We start from the raw sequence: 25,215 nt of genomic DNA on the forward strand, positions 1-25,215 counted from the left end.
ATGCCCACTTCCCTTTCCGCCTCCATTGCCACCCTGACACCTGTGAAAAACCTTGTGGTGAAGGGGGGCAAAAAAAGAAACAAGCTCTGAAGTTTATCCTTGACCGCAGCCACCCTGTAGAAGATGGAATCACGGATGCAGCCCCTTTTGAGCGGTTTCTTCAAGAGAGATTCAAAGTGAATAGAAAAGCTGGGAATCTCGGTGGAGGGGTTGCAACCATTGAAAGGAGTAAGAGCAAGATTACTGTACCTTTTGAGGTGCCTTTTTCCAAAAGGTGTTTGAAATATCTCACCGAAAAATATTTGAAGAATAATCTACGTCACTGGTTGTGCATAGTTGCCAACAGCAGTTATGAATTGTTACTTCCAGATTTACCAGGATGAGAAAGAGGAGGAAGGTGAGGATTAAAACTCATTTATCTGGAATATTTTATATAAGTTCTTGAATAAAACTTTGGAACCCCCCCAAAAGTCTGTTTTTTGGTCTCTTCTTCATTTGTTCATTTGTTTTGTTTCTTAAATTCCACATATGAGTGAAATCATATGGTATTTGTCCTTTTCTGTCTGACATTTCATTTAGCATTATACCCTCCAGGTCCATCCATGTTGTTGCATATGGCAAGATCTCATTCTTTTTTATGGATAAAGAATATTCCATTGTGTTATATACCACATATACCACAACTTCTTTATCCATGGATGAACACTTGGGCTGCTTTCATATCTTGGCTATTGTAAATAATGCTGCAATAAACATATGGGTGCATATATCTTTTTGAATTAGTGTTTCTGTTTTCATTGGGTAGATACCCAATAGTGGAATTACCGGATAATATGGTAATTCGATTTTTAATTTTTTGAAAAACTCCATACTCTTTTCCACAGTGGCTGCATCAATTTGCATTCCCACCAACGGTTCATGAGGATTACTTTTTCTCCATATCCTCCCCAACACTTTTTATTTCTTGTCTTTTTGATTCTAGCCATTCTGAGAGGTGTGAGATATCTCATTGTGGTTTTGATTTGAGTTTCCCTGGTGATTAATTATTGAATCATAATTTTAGCGGAATCAGCATTTAGAAAATCATCAATATTTACCCACAGCTAAGCCAAGCAGTGTATATGTCTTTTCTTGTACAACTTTTAATTTCCCTTGAATTGATAATGACATCCCCCTGCCTCCTCCCCTTGCTTTTGTTTTATAGTTGCTTATTCATCTCTAAACTCACTGTTGAAAATGTAACTCCTCTCTCATATTCAAATGTATCAGGTAACTGGTCATAACATTTCTTTAAAGGAATATTCCTCGTGGAACTCTCTGTCCTTCAGTTCTGAAGTTAGACTGACTTCTCTTCTCTCAGGAAGTTTTAGTATATTTCTTTTACCCTAGATGTTCTATTATTTCATGATAATGTATCGTGGTGTAGGTCTTTTTTTTTTTTCTCTTTTTATTTTTATTTGCATTTATTCTGCAGAATTTACTCCCGGGCCATAAGTTTTTGTTTCTTCAGTTTCTTCTGGGATATCTTTTTCTTCTGTGCAAACTTCTCTTCTGATTTAGGAACAATCTGCTCTTTTTCAGTAAGGATCATCTCAATGTGGCAGGGAGAGCTCATGTATGGGTTAATCTGACCATGAGCCCTGTACTTTCTATGCCTCATCTTGGGGGCTTTGTTCACCTGGATGTGCTCAATGACCAGAGAATCAACATCTAAACCCTTAAGTTCAGCATTTCTCTCTGCATTTTTAAGCATGTGCAATAAAAATTCAGCACTCTTCTTGGGCCACCGACCCTGTGTCCAGCCCCACTGTTTGGCCCGGGCACACCTACCAACTCCACCACTGTAGCGACGGAATGGCACACACTGCTTCTGTAAAGTGATGTCTTTCAGATACTTGGTGGCTTTTCGTATATGCAGACCCTTGATGGCCTGGGTAGTTTCACGTGTGTTCTTAAAGTGAACACGAAGATTTGAACCTCTTGATTTACATGATTTTGTAGGGTTTTCTGGGTCAAGCGAATAGCGAACCATTTTCAGAGGTCACCTCAGGCCGCTTAGGGGAAGAGCGGTCTTTTTTTTTTTTTTAAGATTTTATTTTTTTTGACAGAGAGAAAGAGAGAGTACAAGCAGGGGGAGCGGCAGGCAGAGGGAGAAGCAGGCCTCCTGCGGAGCAGGGAGCCCGATGTGGGGCTTGATCCCAGGACCCTGGGATCATGACCTGAGCCGAAGGTAGACGCTTAACCGTCTGAGCCACCTAGGCGCCCCTCATGCTGTAGGTCTTTTTTATTTCTTGGAAGACCACTCAGTGGGCTCATTTGCCTAAAAGTTTATGCACTTCAGCTCTGGGATGTTTTCTCACATTTTTCTTTGATAATTTTGTTTTATATGTTCTCTTCTGAAACTCCTATTAATTGTATGTTGAACCTTCTAGACTGGTCTTTAATATTCCCAACTTTTTCCTTCTATTTTCCATCTTTTTACTTCTTATTTATTTATTTATTTATTTTAAGTAATCTCTGCACCCAATTGGGGCTTGAACTCATCACCTCAAGATCAAGAGTTGCATGCTCTACTGACTGAGCCAGCCAGTCTCCCACATCTTTTTGCTTATTATTCTATTTTCAGGGAGATTTGCTCAACTTTATCTGTTACCCCTATTGAATTATTAATTTCTGCATTCATATTTTTAATTTTCATAAGCTCTTTCTTCCATGAATGTTCTTTTTTTTTTTTTTTTTATTTGACAGAGACAGAGAGTACAAGCAGAGAGAGGGGCAGGCAGAGGGAGAGGGAGTTGCAAGTTCCCTTCTGAGCAAGGAGCCCGTCGCAGGACTTGATCCCAGGACCCCGGGATCATGACCTGAGCCAAAGGCAGACGCCTAACGGACTGAGCTACCCAGGCACCCTCCTTTTTTTTTTTTTTAAGATTTTATTTATTTATTTGAGAGCGAGAGCATGAGATGGGGAGGGGGGAGACAAGCAGAGGGAGAAGGAGAGGAAGGAGCAAACTCCCCGCTGAGCAGGGAGCCTGATGCGGAACTCAATCCCAGGACCTGGAGATCTTGGCCTGAGCTGAAGGCAGACGCCTATCCAACCAAGCCACCCCGGTGCCCCATGAATGTTTTTTTAATAGCACTATTTTCTTTTACTTTCACAAATACATGATCTTTTATATATTTTTTTAAGATTTTCTTTATTTATCTGAGACAGAGAGAGAGAGCACAAGCCAGGAGAAGGATCAGAGGAAGAGGGAGAAGCAGGCTCCCTGATGTGGGACTTGATCCCAGGGTCCTGGGATCATGACCTGAGCCGAAGGCAGATGCTTAACCGACTGAGCCACCCAGGTGCCCCAAATTCTCTGCCTCTTAAAAAGAAGTTTCAAGTTAGTTTTTTGGAACTAATTTTGTTACCAAGGTTACAAATTTCTTTTAAGACAACTATTTGTTACTTGTGCTACTGGGAGAATGCAGTGATGCAATAATTCTTAGATTGCAAAATCTCTAAATCATTTGTATTTGCTATTGCGATATGGATTTATTTCTGGGAGACTTACTCTTCTAATTTTGTTTGACTTTGGTTAATGTTAAAACTAGGTTGCACGATGTTAACATATAAAGAGGTGACTCAAACTGGAAAATCTCAACCACAAATTTTAAATTTTTGCAGCTATTCCACCAAATCTGTTTTTTACATAGCAATAATAAAAAATGTACTGTAATAATGTGTATGCTTCCTACTTCTGCATTTACTAACAATCCCTAAAGTGAAAAGGATCTCAAATTAGAGAAAGAATAGAATTGGAAAAATTGAATTGGAGTGTTCTGAGCCACCCTCTCATTCATTCCTGGAAGATGTAGGGTAGTTCAATTATTTTATAGTATTGGTGTCAATCAAAATCTTTTCTCAAATCTGATAAATATCTCCAACTAAGGTTTAATAGAATAATCAAGTTTACTTATTAGTTATCCTGGAGTCTTTGTATCTCAACAGGGGTCATAATATCAAATATCTATCTATGGCATTTTGGGCATCAGTAGGGAGTAAGAATATTTCAGGGAGCAGAACATTCTGTGCATTCATGAATTAAACAGGATTATAATGGTCCCCTTTGGAAAAAGATTTTGACTTTGATCACAGGAACTGGATTTGAGATTCATTTTTACAAATTATTAATCTTAGGACCTTGGGTATACCTTGTTTAGTTATCTATTGCTCTTTTTTTTTTTTTTTTAAGATTTTATTTATTTGACAGAGAGAGACACAGAGAGAGAAGGAACACAAGCAGGGTGAGTGGGAGAGGGAGAAGCAGGCTTCCCGCGGAGCAGGGAGCCCGATGCAGGACTCGATCCCAGGACCCTGGGACCATGACCTGAGCCGAAGGCAGACGCTTAACGATTGAGCCACCCAGGCGCCCAGTTATCTATTGCTCTTGTTTAGTTATCCATTGTAATAAGTCACCTCAAAACTGAGTAGTTTAGGGCGCCTGGGTGGCTCAGTTGGTTAAGCGACTGCCTTCGGCTCAGGTCATGATCCTGGAGTCCCTGGATCGAGTCCCGCATCGGGCTCCCTGCTCGGCAGGGAGTCTGCTTCTCCCTCTGACCCTCCCCCCTCTCATGTGCTCTCTCTCATTCTTTCTCTCTCAAATAAATAAATAAATAAAATCTTTAAAAAAAAAAAAACTGAGTAGTTTAAAATAACAATCATGCTTTATTTACTCAAGATTCCAGGGGGAATAAGGGACACCTGGCGGTTAAGTGTCTGCCTTTGGCTCAGGTCATGATCCTAGGGTCCTGGGATTGAGCCCTGCATCAGGCTTCTTGTTCAGTGGGGAATCCTGCTTCCGCCTCTCTGCTGCTCCCCTTGCGTGTGCTCTTTCTCTCTCTCTCTCTGACAAATAAATAAATAAAAACTTAAAAAAAAAAAAAAAAAGATTCCAGGGGGCATAAGTCCTTCATTCCTGAAGGAAAATCTGGATGGTACATCATGGTGGTCACCACAGGATCTGCAGCTTTTGGTAGAGGGACTCAGCCTTCTTGTCACGGCTTGGCATGAGGAAGTTGGGGAATAAATACTCCATCCTTACAGTCCTCCAGACTTCTGATCTCCTACCAGTGCTCTCTCCTATGGACCAAACCCAGGAAGTCATAGGACTCTGTGGGTTTTGAGTCACAGAGCAGGGTGGAGAAGGGTGAAGAGTGGATCTGGAGGGACAACAGAAGATATTCAGCAGCAGAAGATGAGTCTAGCTTTTGAACATTAAAGGCATATTGAGTTAAATAATATCCTGATGCATGCTTCTTCTTGGTGGATTAGAGGAGTGTTCTGAGCCACCCTCTCATTCATTCCTTTCCTTGCTCCTTTGCTTTCATCCACCTCCTGATAAGTTAACCTCACTTTTCATTCTACCATTTAAAAAAAACTCTGCCTCATTACTTCAGCTTAAAACATGTTCTAGTTCATGAGTTTGGCTTTTCTCCTGACTCTATTTTATTTTTTCATCCTTCATTTAGCTGCATACACCCACCTACTAGCCTCGTAATATTCTTCATCCAACCTCTTCCCAGGCACCTTTCTTTCCAAGCACCAGCCCTCTGGAGAATCTTTCTTCCCCCAGCCTCTTATCCTGGCTTCTTGATTAAGACTAGAAAGAGGTAGGTTTCAAGGTATTGAGGTAGGGCACATGAGAGATGACATGAGGGTGGAGACCAAGGGTATGAGGGGAAGGTTCAGTTTGGTGGATCTCTGTCTATGCTTACTACAGTGTGCTTTGTGAAGCTATTATCCAAGGGTAAAATGAATTCATGGCCTGTCCTCACATTCATTGTTTCCAACATACTCTCCCATTCTGTCTAATGTATTCTGATAAAGTCCTACCATTTAACTTCAATAATCATCTCTTCCTTGAAACTCTTTGGCTTCCATACATTTCTGCCCCCGGATTCACTTCATTCTTTTCTACCTGTTCCTCAGTTTCTTCGACTACTTTGGTAGACAATCCCTCTCTCCTCTTTCCCCTCAATCACATTTTTCTCCCCTTTGCCTGATAGCCTTATTAAATATATTCTCTATGGGCATCTTATTTTTTTTCTCATAGCCTCAACTATCATTCATGTGTGCATGACTCCTAAATCTGAATCTCCTTCCCGAACTCTCTTTGGGATTCCATTCCAGAGTTCCAGTGGCTGGTGGGATGAGACCACAGCACTTCTTCCCAAGCTGGTACTAAAATGTGCTTTCAGGTTTCTTTTTATCCTTTTTTTTTTTTTTTTTTTTTAACTCTTCCTCAATCTGTTTTGGTTGTTTTCATATCATCCTGGCTTCCTTTAGCCCGTGTTAAAACAAACTTAACTAACACCAAATTGCCCTGCAGAGATGTCATTTTATACCAAAAGCTCTCCCTCTCCCCGTTTTCATCTTCACAAAATTTCCTTTTCAAGAACTCAAAGGAAACACTTATCCAGAAGACAATCACTATTTTGTTTTCCTTTAAAGTATTTAACATGCTAACTACCAAATATTTACATTTTAAACGTAAGCCTAATTGAGGAGTTGTGTGTCTCTGTGTGGGAGGAGGAGGGATAGCGGCAAAGTGTTGAGTCTGTTTGAAACCCTACGGTCTCTAACCGGAGAAACTGAAAACATAGCAAACAAGCACTCCGCTCTGAGAGGGGTTGGACTAATTCACCCACTTTCTTCCCCAAATCATTTGGAATTTCTTTGGGCATTTATCCGGAGAATGGTGTAAGGGATTGAAAGGACAAATTTAAGCAAGAACTAAGAAGTTAGACTCTCAAGACAAAATTAAAAAAAAAAAAAAAAGATCATTCTTATCCCGCTCTTTTATATCTCACATTCATAGACTTTTAAAAGCACATTTAACCTACAGGTATCCATGGAAACCGACCAAAGGGAAATTAGAAAGGAGAGGCATTGCAGTACCATTTCTATGCTAATTGATGTCTGATTTTCACTAGCCCAGCACTGTTTTTCCTCCCAGGTCTTGGTGTTTATTACAGCAACAATTACCTCAGTAACAATTCCTCCAGGCTAGTTTTGTTTAAAGGTGCCTAACTTACATAATTCACCCAACTGTTTTCAAAAACGTTCAGTCCTTCATGTTGGAAGCTAAAATACTATCTTTATCTCGCGTCTGGTTCTGCACCAGAAGCCTATCCCCAGCCGGGCAGTGCCACGAAAGCTCATGTGCACCTTGGCCGCAAGGTGCTTTAAAACAGCCAAGAGCCGGCGCGTGTTTGTGTGCCAGATTATGAGTCCTGCAACCTGGGTACATAAGAAGGATGCTTTCTCCCTCCCTTTCACACTAAAAACAAAGCAAAACAAAAAACAAATCCAGCAGGTATCAAAACCGTCCGAACGCCTAGGGAAAGCGCGCCAACCACACAAAGAAAAGGCGGGGGGCTACTAGGATTCAAAATCTTTTCCCCAGGACGAACACCCTCCCGGACCTATCGGAGTTAACTGCGCGCTTGGTCGTAGCCAATAGACACAGCGCTTCTGGTTCAGGTCCACCCTGAAGACTGATGGACGTTAATGCAGCCCAATGAAACAGTGTGATGCTAAAGAATTAACCAATACATTCGGAAGGTGGGTGGAGTGTAGGCCAGGGGGTTGGCGGTGCCGTGTCATGGAGGCTCAGTCTCAGAGCAGCCATTGAAGGGGAAGGAACTGCGGTGTGTGTGTGTGTGTGTGTGTGTGTGTGTGTGTGTGCGCGCGCGCGCGTGTGTGTGTGCGCGTGTGTGCGCGTGTGTGCGCGCGTGCGTGTGTGTGTGCGTGTGAGTGCGCGCGAGTGTGTGGACAAGGAGGTGGGGGCAGCCGAGTTAGAGTCCCAACTCCTTGGACTCCATTTGCTATTCTCTTCTTTCTCCCCCACACCTATCTGGAGGTGGTGGGCGTTTATATTTGCTTTTCTTTTCATTCATTTCCAAATCTTTTAAAATTTAAGGGTTGGGGGTAGTGGGAAAGGCAGGAAAGGGTAAGGGAAGGGAGTAGTAGCAGAAGAGCAGGAGGAGGACATGGAGATGAAAAAGAGGATTAACCTGGAGTTAAGGAACAGAGCCCCGGAGGAGGTGAGATGACTCAGCCCCCTCCCCTTCCCCACCAGACCTGTATTCAGAGGATCGGGTTTCTGGGGGTCGGGTGGGTGTGTGGGGAGGGGTAATGAATTAACCCCCACCTGGGGTTAGGGTTGGGGGGGATATTTAATTTTAAGTGTTAAATCATTAAAATCTACTTAAAATGGCGAAGGGTTTAAGTTTCTAGGGGCGTTTTTGTGTGCCTAGGGGGCTTAGCCTCTTTAGGCTCTCTTCGAGTCGGGAGTCCAGGCCTGGTGGGGGCGGGAAGCGGAGTGCTGGGGGCCGCTCCGCCGCTTGGTTCCCTCCTCCTCCCAGGGGCCGGCGGCGTGGGCGCGACCCCCCAGTCCCACTTGCCCCTGCCGCAGCCATCGTCGCCTGAGAAGTTAGTCCAACTTTTCTGCAGTGCTGCCAACTCTTTCTTTTTTGGGGGGGTGTCCCCGGGCTCGAGGCCGCGGGTGTGTGACGTCGCGCCGGGCGCGGGCTGGGGTCCCTGGCGGAGTCTGAGGACCGCCCGCGGCCGGCGGCGCCCACTCCCCCGGGAAGCGGCGCGCGCCGACCGCCGCCGGGCGGAATCTGGGTCAGCGGTCGCTTCCCCCGCCGCGGGTAAGTTTTGGGAGTCGTCGCAGAGACCGGAGGTGGGGAGGGGACGCGAGGCGTAATCCTCTTCGTCCCCCCGCGGTGTGACGATATTCGGCGTGTCGTATCGTAGTGGCCGCAACTCCGAATTTGATCCCTGGAGAAGGTTTCACAAAACTCAACAAATCGGTCGTAGTAGTTTTGTGCTTTAAAGATGGATTCGGCGAAACTAAATGATGCGCTCTTGCTGCTGTCGCCGTAGTTAAAGAGACGGCCTTGGGAGGGGCCACGTGAGGCTGGTCGCGGTCAACTTTTCGGGGGTCAGACGGGAGGCGTTTCCGCCTCCTTTTCGAGGGCGCCTTCTCGGCTTCCCCCAGCCCTTCCCGCCCGGGGCGGAGGGGCTGGGAACCCGGGCCGGGAGGCGACCCGTCTTTCTCTTGAGGAGTCCCCGCCGCCTGTGGGGTTTTCCGTGGGTCGGAGCGGCTGGTCGCGAGAGCGCGGCGGGTGGCCAGCGAGGAACCTCGCACTTCAGACCGCAGGGGAAAGCGTCAAGAGTCTTGTTAATTGTGTTAATTGAAATAAACACTCGAAGTGGAATATAAGGGATGTAGTTGTTTTCAGCAGGGGCGGGGGTGGTGCCTGTGCAAACCAGCGCAGAAGATGAGTAGGGTCTGTGTGGGGGGCTGTGGCGGCGTGCGGAGTGGGAACCCAAGGTCTTTATGTACTTTGTTTTCTTTATGTATCCCTGAAATTAGCAAAGCGCAAGGAGAAGGAAACAGTCGCTACTATCATCCCAGAGAGATCTGGGAGTTTTCTAGGGCCTACTCTTTGGGGGCTTCAGGAAAACAAACAAAATCAAACTTTAAAAACTGCCTCTCAGGAGCACACATTTAGAATGTTTTTGTATGTCTTGGGTTGGAAAAGTAGATTTGCTCCCCTTTACCCTCTTTCGTTTACCTACCCTACCAGTAGTAGTTTCCTTTCCAATCTTGGGGGGTGCCAGAGGTTGCCTTTTTGCAGCCTCTCCTTCCTCCCCTATGGTGTAATAACGGTCTCTTATATTTGTATAGCTCTTTACAGTTTACAAAACACTTATTGTGTTTATCATTTACTTTTCTCCTTCGACAAACTTGTAAGGTGGATTGTATTGTTGTAGAATCCAAATTAGCAAACCGAGTCCCAGGGCAGTGAAGTTATTTACTCAAGTGGAAGAACTGGTTTTCTGACGCCAAATACCGGCGTTCTCCTCCGCTCAGCTGGACTAGGAGTCAGAAGATTGAGAGTGGAGGCACAGCTCTGTCATACTAACTGGATGACCCTAGCCAAGTCATTCTTATTCTTACCCTTTGGGCCTTGGCTTCCTTACCTCTAAACAGGAGACCATAGGCCTTCTCTGGTCTCTCAAATAATTATTTCAAAGTCATATTCAGGTAGAGAAGGTGGCATTCCTTGTTGTTAAGTTTTTAGCCCTCAAAATTCCTCAGACATATTTTTGCATTGGGAGTAGAGATCCAGGGTCTCCTGTCTCCCCCTTAGATTAAGTCCTTTTAGGTGCACACCAGCAAGTTTTGTTCTACAGCTCTGACCTAATAGGAGGATGCAGCCCGCGCCCCCCCCCCCCCCCCCCCCCGCCCGCCCCAACCATGGGGAAAAGTCCGCAAAAATGCTACCAGGGTGTTACAGAGAAATAACATTTTGTCAAGGATGTATTGTTCTGGGTCACATTGTTTGGCCCTGCTATTAAGAACAAATAACCTCCCTTAGCCAGCTTTCTCAGAATGAGCTTTCTAACATTTCTTCATGAAGGGTAACAAGGTATTTTTGAGTTATGGTGGCATTTATCAACCAAAGATAAGGGGGTTTAAACTTGAAACGTGAATAAAATAGTTTCCTTTTTTCTCCCTGCTGTTTTAGGGCAGCTCACTTGAACCCTTTCCCAGTAGCCTAGTCATCCCCTCGCTGCATAAATATATGCCCTAATGTTGAGAATCCTCATCAGGGGCAGAAGCAAGTTTCACATGGGACCTTTTTCAAAGTTTTATTTTATTTTTTTTAATTTATTTTTATTTATTTTTTATTTTTTTTTTAAAGATTTTATTTATTTATTTGAGAGAGAGAGAATGAGAGAGAACACATGAGAGGGGATAGGGTCAGAGGGCAAAGCAGACTCCCTGCCGAGCAGGGAGCCCGATGCGGGACTCGATCCAGGGACTCCAGGATCATGACCTGAGCCAAAGGCAGTCGCCTAACCAACTGAGCCACCCAGGCGCCCTCAAAGTTTTATTTTTTATGCATCAGTGATTTGAGCAGGCATTGAACTTCTTGGTCTAAGTTTAAATTTAAAAGGTTAACTTATAATGATGACTTTAGGTTGTCTTTCAGTTTTTGGTGGGGGAGGAGAGAAAGAATCTTTGTAATGGGATTGATGGTTTTAATATTCACATTTCCAGTGTGTCTTGACCCAGGTCTTTTGCTAAACAGGCTGCAAAGTAAAGAATCATTCATTTTCTGTCTTACAGGTGACAGAGTTAGTCCTTGATAATTGCCTGTGTGTCAATGGGGAAATTGAAGGCCTGAATGATACTTTTAAAAAACTAGAGTTTCTGAGTATGGCTAATGTGGAACTAAGTTCACTGGCCCGGTTGCCTAGCTTAAATAAACTTCGAAAGGTAAGTTGGTATTAAGTGTGAAATCATCATAATTTTGATGCCAAGGGCTAATATGTCTAGGTTTTGGCCAAATGAAACAACCATTCTGCCTTTTAATTAGAAGATTCTAAATTTCTAGAGATAAGAAAATGGGTTATGTAGGATTTTAGAATCAGCTCTAATACCGCTTTTAGAAATTTAAACTTAATAATGAAATTGCGTTTGACATGAATTTGGGTTTAATATCTATCAAATGTTTTTCTCTGAAACATAAAATCTATCTGTAACACATTTGGAGCCAAACTTAGAAGCTTGTTATGTAGGATTTCTAATATATTATTTGGTGATTATAGGTGGGAATTTGGAAGTTAATAATTTGTGACAGTCTCTTGAAGCCAGAGAGAATGACAGTTGTTTTTCTTCTTCAGATTAATATATTTTAAAAATCTGGGGGTGCCTGGTTAGCTCAGTCAGAAGAGCATGCGACTCTTGATCTCGGGGTTGTAGGTTTGAGCCCCACATGGGGTGTAGAGGTTATTTAAATAAATAAAAAAACTTAAAAAAATCTGATCTGCCCTAAGCTTTCACCATTGTTTGTTTTTTCTCCATGTTGAATATATAGTTGGAACTTAGTGACAATATAATTTCTGGAGGTTTGGAAGTCCTGGCAGAGAAATGTCCAAATCTTACCTACCTCAATCTGAGTGGAAACAAAATCAAAGATCTCAGTACAGTAGAAGCTCTGGTGAGTGGAAGGTCTCTGGACTTGCTCTTTTTTGGTTGATTTTCTGAGATTTGCTTGTGTTTTATCTTACTGATTTATATTTCACTCTTTGAAACTTCTGAAATTTCTTATATGTTTTTATCTAGATGGTTATTGCTTTCCTTTCTCTTAGAGTAAAACATTCAGATAAATCTGTGAGAAATTTATTTTATCGTTAACTTCAGGAGTTGAATATCTGGTTTCAAACTTCCCAGTATTTTCTTAAATTCTATTCTTTTTCCTTCCTTCTTGATTTTTTTTTTTTTTTGAGTTATTTTATTATTTGCTCCTTTGTTTCCTGGTATGAGATGAAGTGAAACTCAGAAAATTGTTGCTCCAATTTTAAAAAAGCTTGGGAGGAGGTTGAAAGTATTGACAATAAGCTTGACAGGATTTAAGCTAACCACATTATTGTTGTTGCCTATTTATGCACATATCTTTTCAACAAAATATATTGAGTGGCTACTATAGTAAGGCACTAAGCCAGGTGCTGGAGATTCAGCGGTGAACAAAACAAAGTTCCTACTCTTGCGGAGTTTACGTACAGGGCCTCATTAAGAGAATTGATGTGGGGGGCGCCTGGGTGGCTCAGTCGGTTGAGCGTCTGCCTTCAGCTCAGGTCTTGATCCTGAGGTCCTGGGATCAAGCCCCACATCACGCTTCCTGCTCAGTGGGGATCCTGCTTCCCTTCTTCTCTTCCCCCCCACCCCCGTCATGCTCGCTCGCTTGCTCACTCTCTCAAATAAATAAATAAAATCTTTAAAAAAAGAAATAATTGATACAATAGCCCTTCATTATAAAATTTGAAAAATCCAAAAATCATCCTTTTGATTTCAAATATATGTTTTCTGGTTCATGAATTAAAAAGAAATAACATAGTATTTAAAATCTCGAAATGTAAGTTTTAACTTTTTACTTTTCCAGCAAAATCTTAAAAATTTGAAAAGTCTTGACTTGTTTAACTGTGAGATCACAAACCTGGAAGATTACAGAGAAAGTATTTTTGAACTGCTGCAGCAAATCACTTACTTAGATGGATTTGATCAGGAGGATAACGAAGCACCAGACTCAGAAGAGGAGGATGATGAGGGTAATCATTCTTAATGCTTATAAATATAGGCTCCAGCCTAGCCATGCAATTTAGATTGGGCCTGGATATTTGGGTGTTGAAAAATAAAGATAGTAAGACAAGAAAAATTATAAATCCACAGCCCTAATCCTGTATTTCTTCTTTTAGATTTCTGATAGGGGAATTTAATGATTATTTTACTATCAAGCTCTGTGAAATTTTATATCTGTATAAACTTGTTTAACCACCACCTAGTAAAAGTGGGAACTTTTAAAATAGTACCTTTTTTTAAAAAATAGTACCTTTTTTTAAAAAAAGGAATCATTCCTTGTAGTGTTATCCATAATAATAAAGAAATAGAAACAACCTGAATGGCCTGTCAGCTGATGGATAAATGAAATGTGATATATCCATACAATGAAATATTATTCAGTCATAAGAATGAATGAAGTACTGATACATGTTACGGCATTGAAAACATTCTATGTAGTGAAAGAAGCCAGACACAAAAGGCCACATTTTGTGTGACTCCATTTGTATGAAATGTCCAGAATAGGCAAATTCATAGAAACAGAAAGTAGAGTAGTGGTTGCCAGTGGGTGAGAGGAGAATGGGGAGTGACTGTTAATACTATGAGTTTTTTCGAGGTTGGGGGGGTGGGGTGGGGTGGTGATGGAAATGTGTTAGAATTAGGTGATGAATATATATTACTGGATAAATGGGTGACTAACAGATGATGGAATGGCTGTTATTAGTAATGGGACACTGTTTGTTACTCTTGGTTGAAAATTTTTTTACTGTAAAAAGAAATCTGATGGATAAACAATATTAGAAAATGATAGAATGATAGAGAAGCGGGTTTTGAAGTGTCCACAAGGTAAAACAAACTTTAGTGCATGTCATGTTTCGATGAAAATCTATACATTGGAAATATTTCAGTATTTAGAAACCGTATTTCGGGGTGCCTGGGTGGCTCAGTCGGTTAAGCCTCTGCCTTCAGCTCAGGTCATGATCCCGGTACTGGGATCGAGTCCCACATCGGGCTCCCTGCTGAGCAGGGAGTCTGCTTCTCCCTCTGCCCTTCCTCCTGCTTGTGCTCTCTCTTGGTTGCTCTCTCTCTCAAATAAATAAAATCTTAAAAAAAAAAAATAGAAACTGTATTTCTCAAGGCACCTGGGCAGCTCAGTTGGTTAAACGTCGGCCTTCAGCTCAGGTCATGATCCCAGGGTCCTGGGATCGAGCCCCACATCATCGGGCTCCCTGCTCAGTGGGGAGTCTCCTTCTCCCTCTTCCTCTGCCCCTACCCCCAGCTTGTTCTCTCTCTCTCTCAAATAAATAAATAAAATCTTTACTTTTTTTTTTAAAGATTTTATTTATTTATTTGACAGAGAGAGAGACAGCGAGAGAGGGAACACAGCAGGGGGAGTGGGAGAGGGAGAAGCAGGCTCCCCACTGAGCAGGGAGCCTGATGCAGGACTCAATCCCAGGACCCTGGGATCATGACCTGAGCCGAAGGCAGACACTTAATGACTGAGCCACCCAGGCCCCCATAAATAAGATCTTTAAAAAGAAATAGAAACCATATTTCTCAAATAGTAAATATGGATGTTGTAAAAGGGAAATCTTTTTTGAAGATTTATTTATTTATTTTAGAGAGAGAGCATGGGCGCATCAGCAGGGAGAGGGGCAGAGGGAGAGTCAAGCAGACTTCCCACTGAATGTGGAGCCTGACTCACGACCCTGAGATCATGACCTCAGTTGAAATCAAGAGTCAGAAGCTTAACCGACTGAGCCACCCAGGCACCCCTTGAAAGGGAAATCTTAAAAAAAGAAAATCACCCTGAGATACTTTCCATCTACCCATTGACTTAAGAGTTTGAGGTGATTGGGACAAGGGCAGATAGGATCAGCATACTAGCAAGAAACATTTGCTCAGCCATTTGCTCGTCTTTTAAAATATTTTTAAAGATGGAGATGAAGATGATGAAGAGGAAGAGGAAGATGAAGCTGGTCCACCTGAAGAATATGAAGAAGAGGAGGAAGAAGAGGAGGATGAAGATGAGGATGAAGATGAAGCAGGCTCAGAACTGGGAGAGGGAGAAGAGGAAGTGGGCCTCTCATACTTAATGAAAGAAGAAATCCAGGTGAATAGGCACTTTTTATGTGCGCTGAAAATTAATTATTTAGGCATAGGGCCAAGTACTATAAATAGTGAGTTGTGTAGAAATCTGAAAGTTGTTCCTAACTTGTGGGTCTGAGTGTATCTGTCTGCCTGTCATTTTCCCCACTGTCCCCCAGCTCCTACTGTATCCAGATAATCATAAACACCTACTGATTTTACCGCCCAGATATCTTTCAAACCCATTCTGCCTGGAGCTGCATGCCGCGGTATGGTAGAAACATTTTACAAAAGTTTCTGAGCCTCAGCTTCTGCATTTATAAAACTGAGATTGTATCAACCTCTTAGGCCTCTTTTACGATTTAACAAGATAATATGTGTAAAGTATCCAGTCCCTGGCACGTTGTAGGCACTCAGGACAACTTTCCTTTCCCCGATTATTTCTTGCTTACGGTTTTGGAGTAGCTTTCCAAATGGTCTCTCTGAAGACAGTGTCACCACTTAGGTGTCTCCTTCACAGTGCGTGTTTGCATGGCCTGCGTGCAAATGTGATCGTATCACTAGCCTGCTTGAAACACTTCAGTGTTTCCCTGTTGCCACCCAGGCACACAAGGCCCATCATTATCTAGCCCCTGCTTCCTTCTCTAGTGTCTTCTCCCTCAGTACCAAATTAAATTGTCACACCAAGCTATTTCTTGCCTTTCTGTCTGTAGATACATTGTTTACTCTTATCTGAAATGACTTTACCCATGCTCTCTGATGAACTTTATTTTCTTTTTTACTGAGGTAAACGTAAGTATCGTTGAAGCCTGGAAAGTACACTGATTTTATGTACATGTTCATGACATTTTACTGTTGTATGTACTTGTGTGACTGACACCCAGATCATGCTTTGTGAACTCTTTAAAAACTCAGTTCTGGCGTTGTCTCATTATTGAAGCTTTCTGTAACTTTTTATAGGTAATCACTCCTTCCTCCGTTATCTTTGATTCTCAGTTAGTCTTCTGTTGCCTGTAGACACTTTTGTAAAAACTTGTTTATTTGGCCACTTTCTACTAGATGGCGAGCTGCTTAAGGGGAGGGTCATCCGTCTTTGTATCTCAGCATCTAATACATTGACAGGGACATAGTAAGCTCACAGGAAGTTTCAGTTGACTTGAACAAATGATCTTTCGCCCCTGGGAATTACTATTTTCTTGTAATGTTTTTAAATTACTGAGTTTTGTTTTCATAGTTCAAGTTTTTTTTTAAAGACTGTATTTATTTATTAGAGAGAGAGAGAAAGAGAGAGAGTGCACATGAGTGGGGGGGGGGAGATCAGAGGGAGAAGCAGACTCCCTGCTGAGCAGGGAGCCTGATGGCGGGACTCGATCCCGGGACTCTAGGATCATGACCCGAGCCGAAGGCAGTCGCTTAACCAACTGAGCCACTCAGGTGCCCCATAATTCAAGTTTTTATTATTAAAAATAATACCTCTTATTTAGACTAGAAATTGTTAGTGTATTCTTATTTGTTCTTCTTATGACTTTTACATTGGTTAGATAGATAATATCACTGATCATTGATAATTTTTTTCTGATACCATTTTAATTATGAAACTAAATGTGGAAAAAATAGAACTTAAACTTGTTTGGGGCCTTAGTGAGTTGGCAGCTGTCCAATAATGAAGAACAGCACTTTAAGCATTCATAGAGAGGGGCGCCTGGGTGGCTCAGTCATTAAGCGTCTGCCTTCGGCTCAGGTCATGATCCCAGCGTCCTGGGATTGAGCCCCACATCGGGCTCCCTGCTCCGCGGGAAGCCTGCTTCTCCCTCTCCCACTCCCCCTGCTTGTGTTCCCTCTCTCGCTGTGTCTCTCTCTCTGTCAAATAAATAAATAAAATCTTTAAAAAAAAAAAAAAAAGCATTCATAGAGAAAATCAGCCTGTTCAGTTTACATCAGCATACAGCTTGAATATTTTTCCCTTAAGCTTTATTTATTTATTTTTAGAAGAGTTTATTTATTTATTTGTCAGAGAGATAGAGCGAGAGCGAGAGAGCACAAGCAGGGGGAGCGGCAGGCAGGAGGAGGGGGGGCCGGGCTCGATCCCAGGACCCTGGGGTCATGACCTGAACCGAAGGCAGATGCTTAACGACTGAGCCACCCAGGCATCCCTCCCCTAAGTTTTAAGTTATTTAGTAAAATAATGGACTCATGTTATTTTGCATTTGGCTTTTTTCTTTGCCAGTAATTCTCCATTAAGTCTAAATAGTATTAAGTAGTTTAAAAATGACTTTCAACCAACTGTAGATGTTTGTGTTTATCATTCCATTGAATATTGGAGAATATTAACTAAAAATGACCTAGTCAGGGCGCCTGGGTGGCTCAGTCTTTAAGGTCTGCCTTCGGCTCCGGTCATGATCCCAGGGTCCTGGGATGGAGCCCCGCATTGGGCTCCCTGCTCGGCGGGGAGTCTGCTTCTTCCTCTGCCTCTCCCCCTGCTTGTGTTCCCTCTCTCTCCCTCCCTCTCTCTCTCCCTCTCTGTGTCGCAAAAGTGAATAAATAAAATATTAAAGAAAAAAGATTCTCTTAAAAAAAAATAAATAAAAGTGACAAGTATAGAGCAAAAATCTCTGAGATGATACCCACAACATCAAGTCAGTGTAGTACCCGGCTAGCATGGACCAGAAGTTTTCAAACATGATGAAGTGGTTTGGATATTTACAATGTTTTAAATATTTTTAAATAGTTATGTTTTAAACTTACTTTTAGAAGGTGAGAGTCTGTAGAAGCTTCTGAGACTATTGAGATTTAAAAAGAAAGTAGAAGGAGATAGGAATGGGATTTGAGTAGCTGTTTTTGGTTTGAGTATTATTTTTATTTCAGTTACTCTTCAGGGGTAAGAAATTAATATGTATTATGTGTGTAGTATATTTCTTTAAAAATGGGAATGGGGAGGGGCGCCTGGGTGGCTCAGTCGCTTAAGCAACTGCCTTCAGCTCAGGTCATGATCCCAGGGTCCTGGGATCAAGCCCCGCATCGGGCTCCCCGCTCGGCGGGAAGCCTGCTTCTCCCTCTCCCATTCCCCCTGCTTGTGTTCCTGCTCTGTCTCTCTGTCAAATAAATAAATAAAAATCTTTAAAAAAAAATTAAAAAAAATGGGAATGGGGGCTTTAGAAGAATTGGGAATTGTGATCCCTCTGTACTATAGAGTACAATGAGGAAACATGTTCTTTCCCATTAGTTAGGAAAAGACCATAGTTTCTACTGAACAAGCCTTTGGTGAAAGCCGAGTTTTTATTGAGGGATGTTACCTCATAGATGATATTAAAAACGAAAGGCTTAGATGATAGCTGTACTTGCGGTGAGCAAAGCTTAAGGTGCAAACTTGTTGAATCACCATGTTGTACGCCTGAAGCTAAGGTAATGTTGTGTGTCAGCTGTACTTCCATTTTAAAAAAGGCTTACAACCATCAGTCAATTAATCTAACCATATTTGTTAAAACAAAATCCAGAGAAGCAATTAGCTTTTGAGACTTGGGTGTTTTTAAATGATCAAAGAATAAATGTGATTAATATCTCAAGTGTTTTTTTAAAAAATCGCAAATATTTAAACATCCTCATTTATCATTCTCCACAGATCTGAGATGTTTAAAATGTGTCCCTTGTCTTTATTTCTCTCTCTCTTTTTTCTTTCTTTCTTTTCCCCTCCCCTTCCTTCCTCTTCCCTGTCCCCTCTCCCTTCTACCTTCTCTTCCTTTCTTTTCTTCTTTAGTTTAAAGCTTTAGGTTCTCCTGATTTTTATTGTGATTCCTTTTTATACTATTGGCTACCCCATTTATTCCTTCTCCTCCTTATATCTTGATGGTGTTCTGGTATAGAATGCTTTTCAGTGTTTGAATTGATTGTATAAGATTGATTTTTGATATAAATGTCGTGCATTCGGGTTTCTCAGGGGATTCTAGCTATGTGCTGGGAAATTAGGTTCTGTTGAGTATTTCTAGACACAAATGGGGCTGTGGATACTGTGAAAAGGATGGGTTGTCCAAGTTTTTCCCTAACTACTCAGCAGTTCTTGACATTTGCCAATTAAAAGTATTTTGAAGGAGCAGTAAACTTTTGTGGGGCTGGAGGGGAGATCCTAGATTGGTTCCATTTTTTTCACACATATGGTAGAACTCAACTATTTGGAACATGGCAGTGAGTGTAAAAGGGCTCTGATTAGCCAAAATATAGCAACAGAAGACATTTTCTTTTCTTTCTTTTTTTTTTAATTTTTTTATTTTTAAAGATTTTATTTATTTATTTGACAGAGAGAGAGACAGCGAGAGAGGGAACACAAGCAGGGGGAGTGGGAGAGGGAGAAGCAGGCTTTGCGCAGAGCAGGGAGCCCGATGCGGGGCTCGATCCCAGGTCCCTGGGATTGTGACCCGAGCCAAAGGCAGACGCCCAATGACTGAGCCACCCAGGCGCCCCCCCTTTCTTTTTTTTAAAGATTTTATTTATTGGGGCACCTGGGTGGCTCAGTTGTTAGGCATCTGCCTTCGGCTCAGAGGCCTAACGACTGATCTACCCAGGCGCCCCTAAAAGACATTTTCTTTGTAGGAGAGTGTTCAAGCTGTTATTCTAAACCTGTTTTCTCTTTTATATTCAATTCTCTAATAAGCTTGTCAACCTATTTTCTGAATTCATAGCAGATTAAAATTGAAGTAGTAAAATTGAAAGGAGAAGGCATGAAAACTAGGAAAAGATACAATTCAAAGTAGAGGCCAGGGTCATTTTTAATAGGAGAAAACCATCCTACATATTTTGATAGGCTCTGAGGGAATCGGCAAATATTAATTAGTGTTATGTTCATGATCAAATTATTATGACTGATTATTCAAGAGAAAGGTTTGTTAGGTTTAATATAAAACGGTAGACAGCTCCTTCCACAAAAGTTGTAGATTTAAGTTTTGTGATTTTTTTTGACATTGCTGTTTTGATGTGTAGATTTTTAGATGTAGAAGGAACTTAGAGATCTTTCTAGATGAATACTTTCTTTTATTGAGTGGAAAACTGAGGTCCAGGGAAATTAAGTGACTTATTTAATGCATGTAACTATGTTGGGGCTAGGATTTAGGTAATTCCTATCTCACTCTATAAAATAGAAAACCTTTCTTTGAAATTGTCGAGTTACTGTGTCCATTATAGTAGCCACTGGGCACATTTGGTTATTTAAGTTAAAATTAAATAAAATGAAAAATTCAGTTCCTCATTTGTACTGGTCACATTTTACTTTATTTTATTATTTAAAGATTTTTTTATTTTTAAGTAATCTTTACACCCACTGCGGAGCTCGAACTCACAGCCTTGAGATCAAGAGTTGCATGCTCTACCGACTCAGCCAGCCAGGCGCCCTTGTACTGGTCACATTTTAAATGCTCAGTAGCCACATGTGGACAGCACAGATACAGAACATTTCCGTTGTTGCAGAAAGTTCTTTTAAACAGCGTTGGTCTAAAACATAACTTCCTTTCATAAACTAGATTTGGTTGGGTTCTTAAAAAAGACCTATGTAAGTTAGGCAGAGGTTGTCAGAACACAGAATAACCATAGTTTTTTTGCTCTTGTTAGAATGTATTACTACCAAACAGTGAAAAGTGTGTCATGGATTTTTATTCTCAAACTGAATATTTGGTTTTCAAGGATGAAGAAGATGATGATGATTATGTTGAAGAAGGGGAAGAAGAGGAAGAAGAGGGTGAGTTACATTAGCCATAAAAAAATCCTAACATTAAAGTTATAGCTATTATTCACATACTTTAAAGAATGTGTTTATAATTCAAATTATTACTGGTCTCTGATTTGATTTTGGTAACATCGGGTGCCTTGAGAGGTGTAAAATGTTTTTTTTTTTTTTTTGAGAGAGAGGAGAGAGAGAGCACGCAAGTGGTAGGGGGGTTTGGCAGAAGGAGAGGGAGAGAGAGAATCTTTTTTTTTTTTTAAAGATTTTATTTATTCATTTGAGACACAGAGATATATATATATAGAGAGAGCATGAGCAGTGGGAGAAGCAGAGGGAGAGGGAGAAGCGGACTCCCCGCTGAGCCAGGAGCCTGATGTGGGGCTCGATCCCAGCACTCTGGGATCATGACCTGAGCCTAAGGCAAATGCTTAACCATCTGAGCCACCTAGGCGCCCCGGGAGAGAGAGAATCTTAAGCAGGCTCCAAGCTTAGGGCAGAGCCCGATGTGGGACTCGATCTTAGGACCCTGAGATTATGACCTGAGCCGAAGGCAGACGTCTGGCTGAGCTAAGTCATCCCATACAACCTTTTTAAAAGAGTAATTTTCTGGGGCGCCCGGTGGCTCCGTCGGTTAAGCGTCTGCCTTCGGCTCGGGTCATGATCCCGGTATCCTGGGATCGAGCCCTACATCGGGCTCCCTGCTCAGCGGGAAGCCTGCTTCTCCCTCTCCCTCTGCCTGCTTGTGCTCGCTCGCTCGCTCTCTCTGTCAAATAAAATCTTAAAAAATATATATATTAAAAAAGATTATTTATTTATTTGACACAGAGAGAGAGAGAGGACAAGTAGGCAGAGCAGCGGGCAGAGGGAAAGGGAGAAGCAGGCTTCCCGCCGAGCAGGGAGCCGGATGCGGGGCCGATCCCAGGACCCCGGGATCATGACCTGAGCGGAAGGCAGACGCTTAACCGACTGAGCCACGCAGGCACCCATAAATAAATAATCTCAAAAAAAAAAAAATAATAATTTTTTCAGGGCATTCAATAATTTCATTAAAAAAAATACCAGCCTGTAAAATTTATTTTCAAAACCGGTATGAAGAGATGAGATAACCTTGAGCTTAATTTATTATTTTCTTAGGTCTTTCATTTTGAAGAGGGTGAATGAAGCCTTATCTCTAAGAGAAGAGCAGTTGAACTCCCAGATAATGTTCTTTTCAGATTTGTTCTCTAGTACTCTTTACCTAGGCCTTTCAAAATAAATTTAAAAATTTACTAATGATTCTTTTAATGACAAACCCCTAGTTCTTGATCTGTACTTCATGATTTGGCCACAAGGGTGCACAGCAAGCTGTCATTATTTATGGATTTCGAAGTCTGTTTTAAGTGTTCGGTACACCGAGAGGAAACTTAATGTATAATTTTTTTATGCCATTAAGTTTTCAATAAGATAGATTCAAAACTGTAATTTAACAAATATTCATTTGTTAAAATTTAGTATTTTACAATTTTTCTTTCACTCTTCTTTCAGAAGAAGAAGGTCTTCGAGGGGAAAAAAGGAAACGAGATGCTGAAGATGATGGAGATGAAGAAGATGACTAGATCATTCTAAGACCAGATTCCCTAATGTTCCTGGGTGTGCAATAGAGTGATCACATCTTCTTTGTTTCTTCATGTACCATAGTGATCCCTACAGAAGATAACCTGTAACTTTTTATAGGAAAAGTGTGGTTTTACTATTTTTGCCTTATCATTCCAAATAAGATTTACTAGTCTGTTAATGATCATATTGTATGTAGAGAAAAAATTTTCCTTGACCCCATTGTGAAATTCCCTAGCAATTTATTTAGAATCTTCATTTTTCTCATTCAAGCTCACTGTATTAGTTATTTTTAGCCCATAATTAAAACATGATCACTTTTACACAGGTGTAGTTTGGTGCATTTCATTCATAAGGTTATAAAGTTATTTATAAGTTAACTGAAATCACAGTCGGCTGGAATATGAAATGAAAATAGTCTCTTGACTAGTAAGTTGGTTATATTTTTAGAGGTGACCCAGAGATCTTTAGTTTGAAGGCAATGACCTTTTTTGTTTTTGTTTTTGTTTGGCTAAGGGTATTTGGGTGCTTTTTTGTCACATAAGTAACTTAGAAAGTAGGAGCAGAATAGCAAAGGTTCTATTCAACAATATAGTTCATGGCTTTTGTGGAGGCTTCTGAAACCTTTTAAGCCAGGTGACTAGTAAGATTTTGTTTTTGAAGGAAAAAATGCTTGTACTAAAGTTCAGAGACATGCAGGTGAGCTCTTTGTTTTTCTAGCTGAAAATCACGACATGCCAGTGGTTGTTAATTTTGTTTTGTTTTTAACTGCACATTCTTTATTTTCCTCCCAGCAATTCTGTTATGATCACTTTCATTTTTTGTTTCACTCCCCTCCTTCTATCTCCAAAAAAAGTTGGGAAACTTATGGCTACCCAGGAAAACCTTTATTTAGTCTTTTATACCTCAACCACCTTTTCAGACTATCTCAGTTTTAAACAAGCTAAGTGAAAGAAATTGAGTATTTTCTGAAATATGAATATTATTATCAATACAGTTTTATGCAACAGATTCTGCTTTCTGTAAATCTCTCTTGGTTGACAAGATGTACAGGCTGTATTAATAGGGTGAAGAAAGAAAAGCAAAGGAAGCTTTCAGAAGCAGCATTGATGTTCCACGAAAGTCAGAACAATTGCCTCTTGATAATTAATCAAGTCAAATTTTTTGGGAAGTTAGCTTCCGAAATGATTTAGATACCACACTGCAAAGTATTTCTAATTTTTCTGAGTAGAACCTTTAATTATTCTTCCTATAGTTTTAAGGTATTACCAGATACAGCATTTAATTGGAATATACTGGGCAGTTGGAAAAATATTTGAAACTAAATATTAAAATTAAGATTTGTTTTCAAGTGGAAATCCATTAAAAATAGAAAAATATTTGGGACGGGTGTGTTTCTTTATATGGCTACTAAATATAATAATATGAGTAGACAAGTACATCTCCCTTTTTGTTGTGGAGGCTCCATGTTCAAGGCAATTGCTTTTTAAATCTTAGCTAAATTTTTTTCTGCTTTGTTTTGAATATCTGTAAGTTTTTTTAAAGTTAGCATCAGCAAATTAATTGAAGTTATACTTCTATACTGGGACACATTTAAATTACTGAGTAAAGAACTTCTTTTTTAGTTTCAGATGTATGACTTGGGGTTTTAAAGTAAAAATTACAAAGTTATTTGTGGGTAAACTAAAAAAGTTGCACAAGTGACTGAACTAAAACTCTTGGAATAAGTTCAGTGGGGGGATTGGAATCTCCAAAAGACTAACATTTTATTCCTTTTTTAACAGTTGAAATACCCTGTTTTAGTCCCTAAGAATTCTCATTGCATAGTATATGCCAGACTATAAAATACTTATTTTTAAAATGAAATCTATATATTGACTTTCTTATCAATCATCTTATTGTGCAATCAAAATTAGAGTTCTTTGGTTTGAAAACAACATTTAGAGCCTCCAAATAACTTTTTAAGACTTATTTAGCTTTGTGGGTGGTATTTTCATGCAAATAAGTAAGGGTGGGTTTTATATTTTGTAGAAGTTTTTGGTCCTATTTTAATGCTCTTTGTATGGCAGTATGTATATAGTGTGTTAAATTTCCTCAAAACTCTCCTTTAAAAACTTTGAAGTTAATACTTTTGTGCAACTGTGTTTTGAATAAAGCCATGACAGTGTTAAAAAAAAAACGCAGCACTCCTGATTATTCTTTTATTGTTTTTGACTTCCCTGTTTTTTTTTTTTTCTGTGACTGCTGTAACTTAAAGTTTTTGAAATTGAATTGCTTCAAATAAATGGAAGATTTGTTGTTAATTATTAGTTTCAGTGTATGACATTCACTTTTTGAACACCACCACCGGGGGCTTTGAAGGTCTTTTTAAAAACAGAAACAGCTTGGAAGTTCTCACACACTTGGATGTCATATGAGGCATTACAATGTAGTAATTTAACTCATCATCTGCCTTACTTTCTTTTGTCCAAGAAGCAGAAAAAATTCTGGATTCCCTTAATTTTCCTTTTGGAGTTGCAAACTGAGCCAGTACTTTTTATTCTTAATATTTTTAAATTTAAATTCAGTTAATAAACATATAATGTATTATTAGTTTCAGAAGTAGAGTTCAGTGATTCTTCAGTCGTATATAATACCCAGTGCTCA

General features: G+C 40.6%; 1 protein-coding gene and 1 pseudogene across 6 annotated transcripts; both read left to right on the plus strand.

Moving 5' to 3' along the window:
• On the plus strand, nt 1-467 carry LOC118539624 (large ribosomal subunit protein eL22 pseudogene; annotated as a pseudogene).
• A 7,167-nt stretch (nt 468-7,634) lies between these two features.
• Nucleotides 7,635-24,872, plus strand: ANP32E (acidic nuclear phosphoprotein 32 family member E). 6 transcript variants are annotated; one of them, XM_078072495.1, is made up of 7 exons: nt 7,637-8,088; nt 11,190-11,339; nt 11,941-12,063; nt 13,006-13,171; nt 15,119-15,294; nt 20,937-20,991; nt 22,510-24,872. In XM_078072495.1, the coding sequence occupies exons 1-7, from the start codon at nt 8,035-8,037 to the stop codon at nt 22,569-22,571; spliced, it is 786 nt and encodes a 261-aa protein (XP_077928621.1). In that variant the 5' UTR covers nt 7,637-8,034; the 3' UTR covers nt 22,572-24,872. The 6 variants fall into 6 exon arrangements, 5 of the variants coding, with proteins under 5 accessions (XP_077928621.1, XP_077928624.1, XP_035954241.1 ...); XM_036098348.2 differs by having other exon boundaries at nt 7,639-8,088; nt 22,501-24,872; XM_078072497.1 differs by lacking the exon at nt 7,637-8,088 and adding an exon at nt 8,583-8,697 and having other exon boundaries at nt 22,501-24,872.
• Nucleotides 24,873-25,215: the final 343 nt, after the last annotated feature.

Source organism: Halichoerus grypus, chromosome 5, assembly GCF_964656455.1.
Source record: "Halichoerus grypus chromosome 5, mHalGry1.hap1.1, whole genome shotgun sequence".
NCBI classification, from domain to species: Eukaryota; Metazoa; Chordata; class Mammalia; order Carnivora; family Phocidae; genus Halichoerus; species Halichoerus grypus.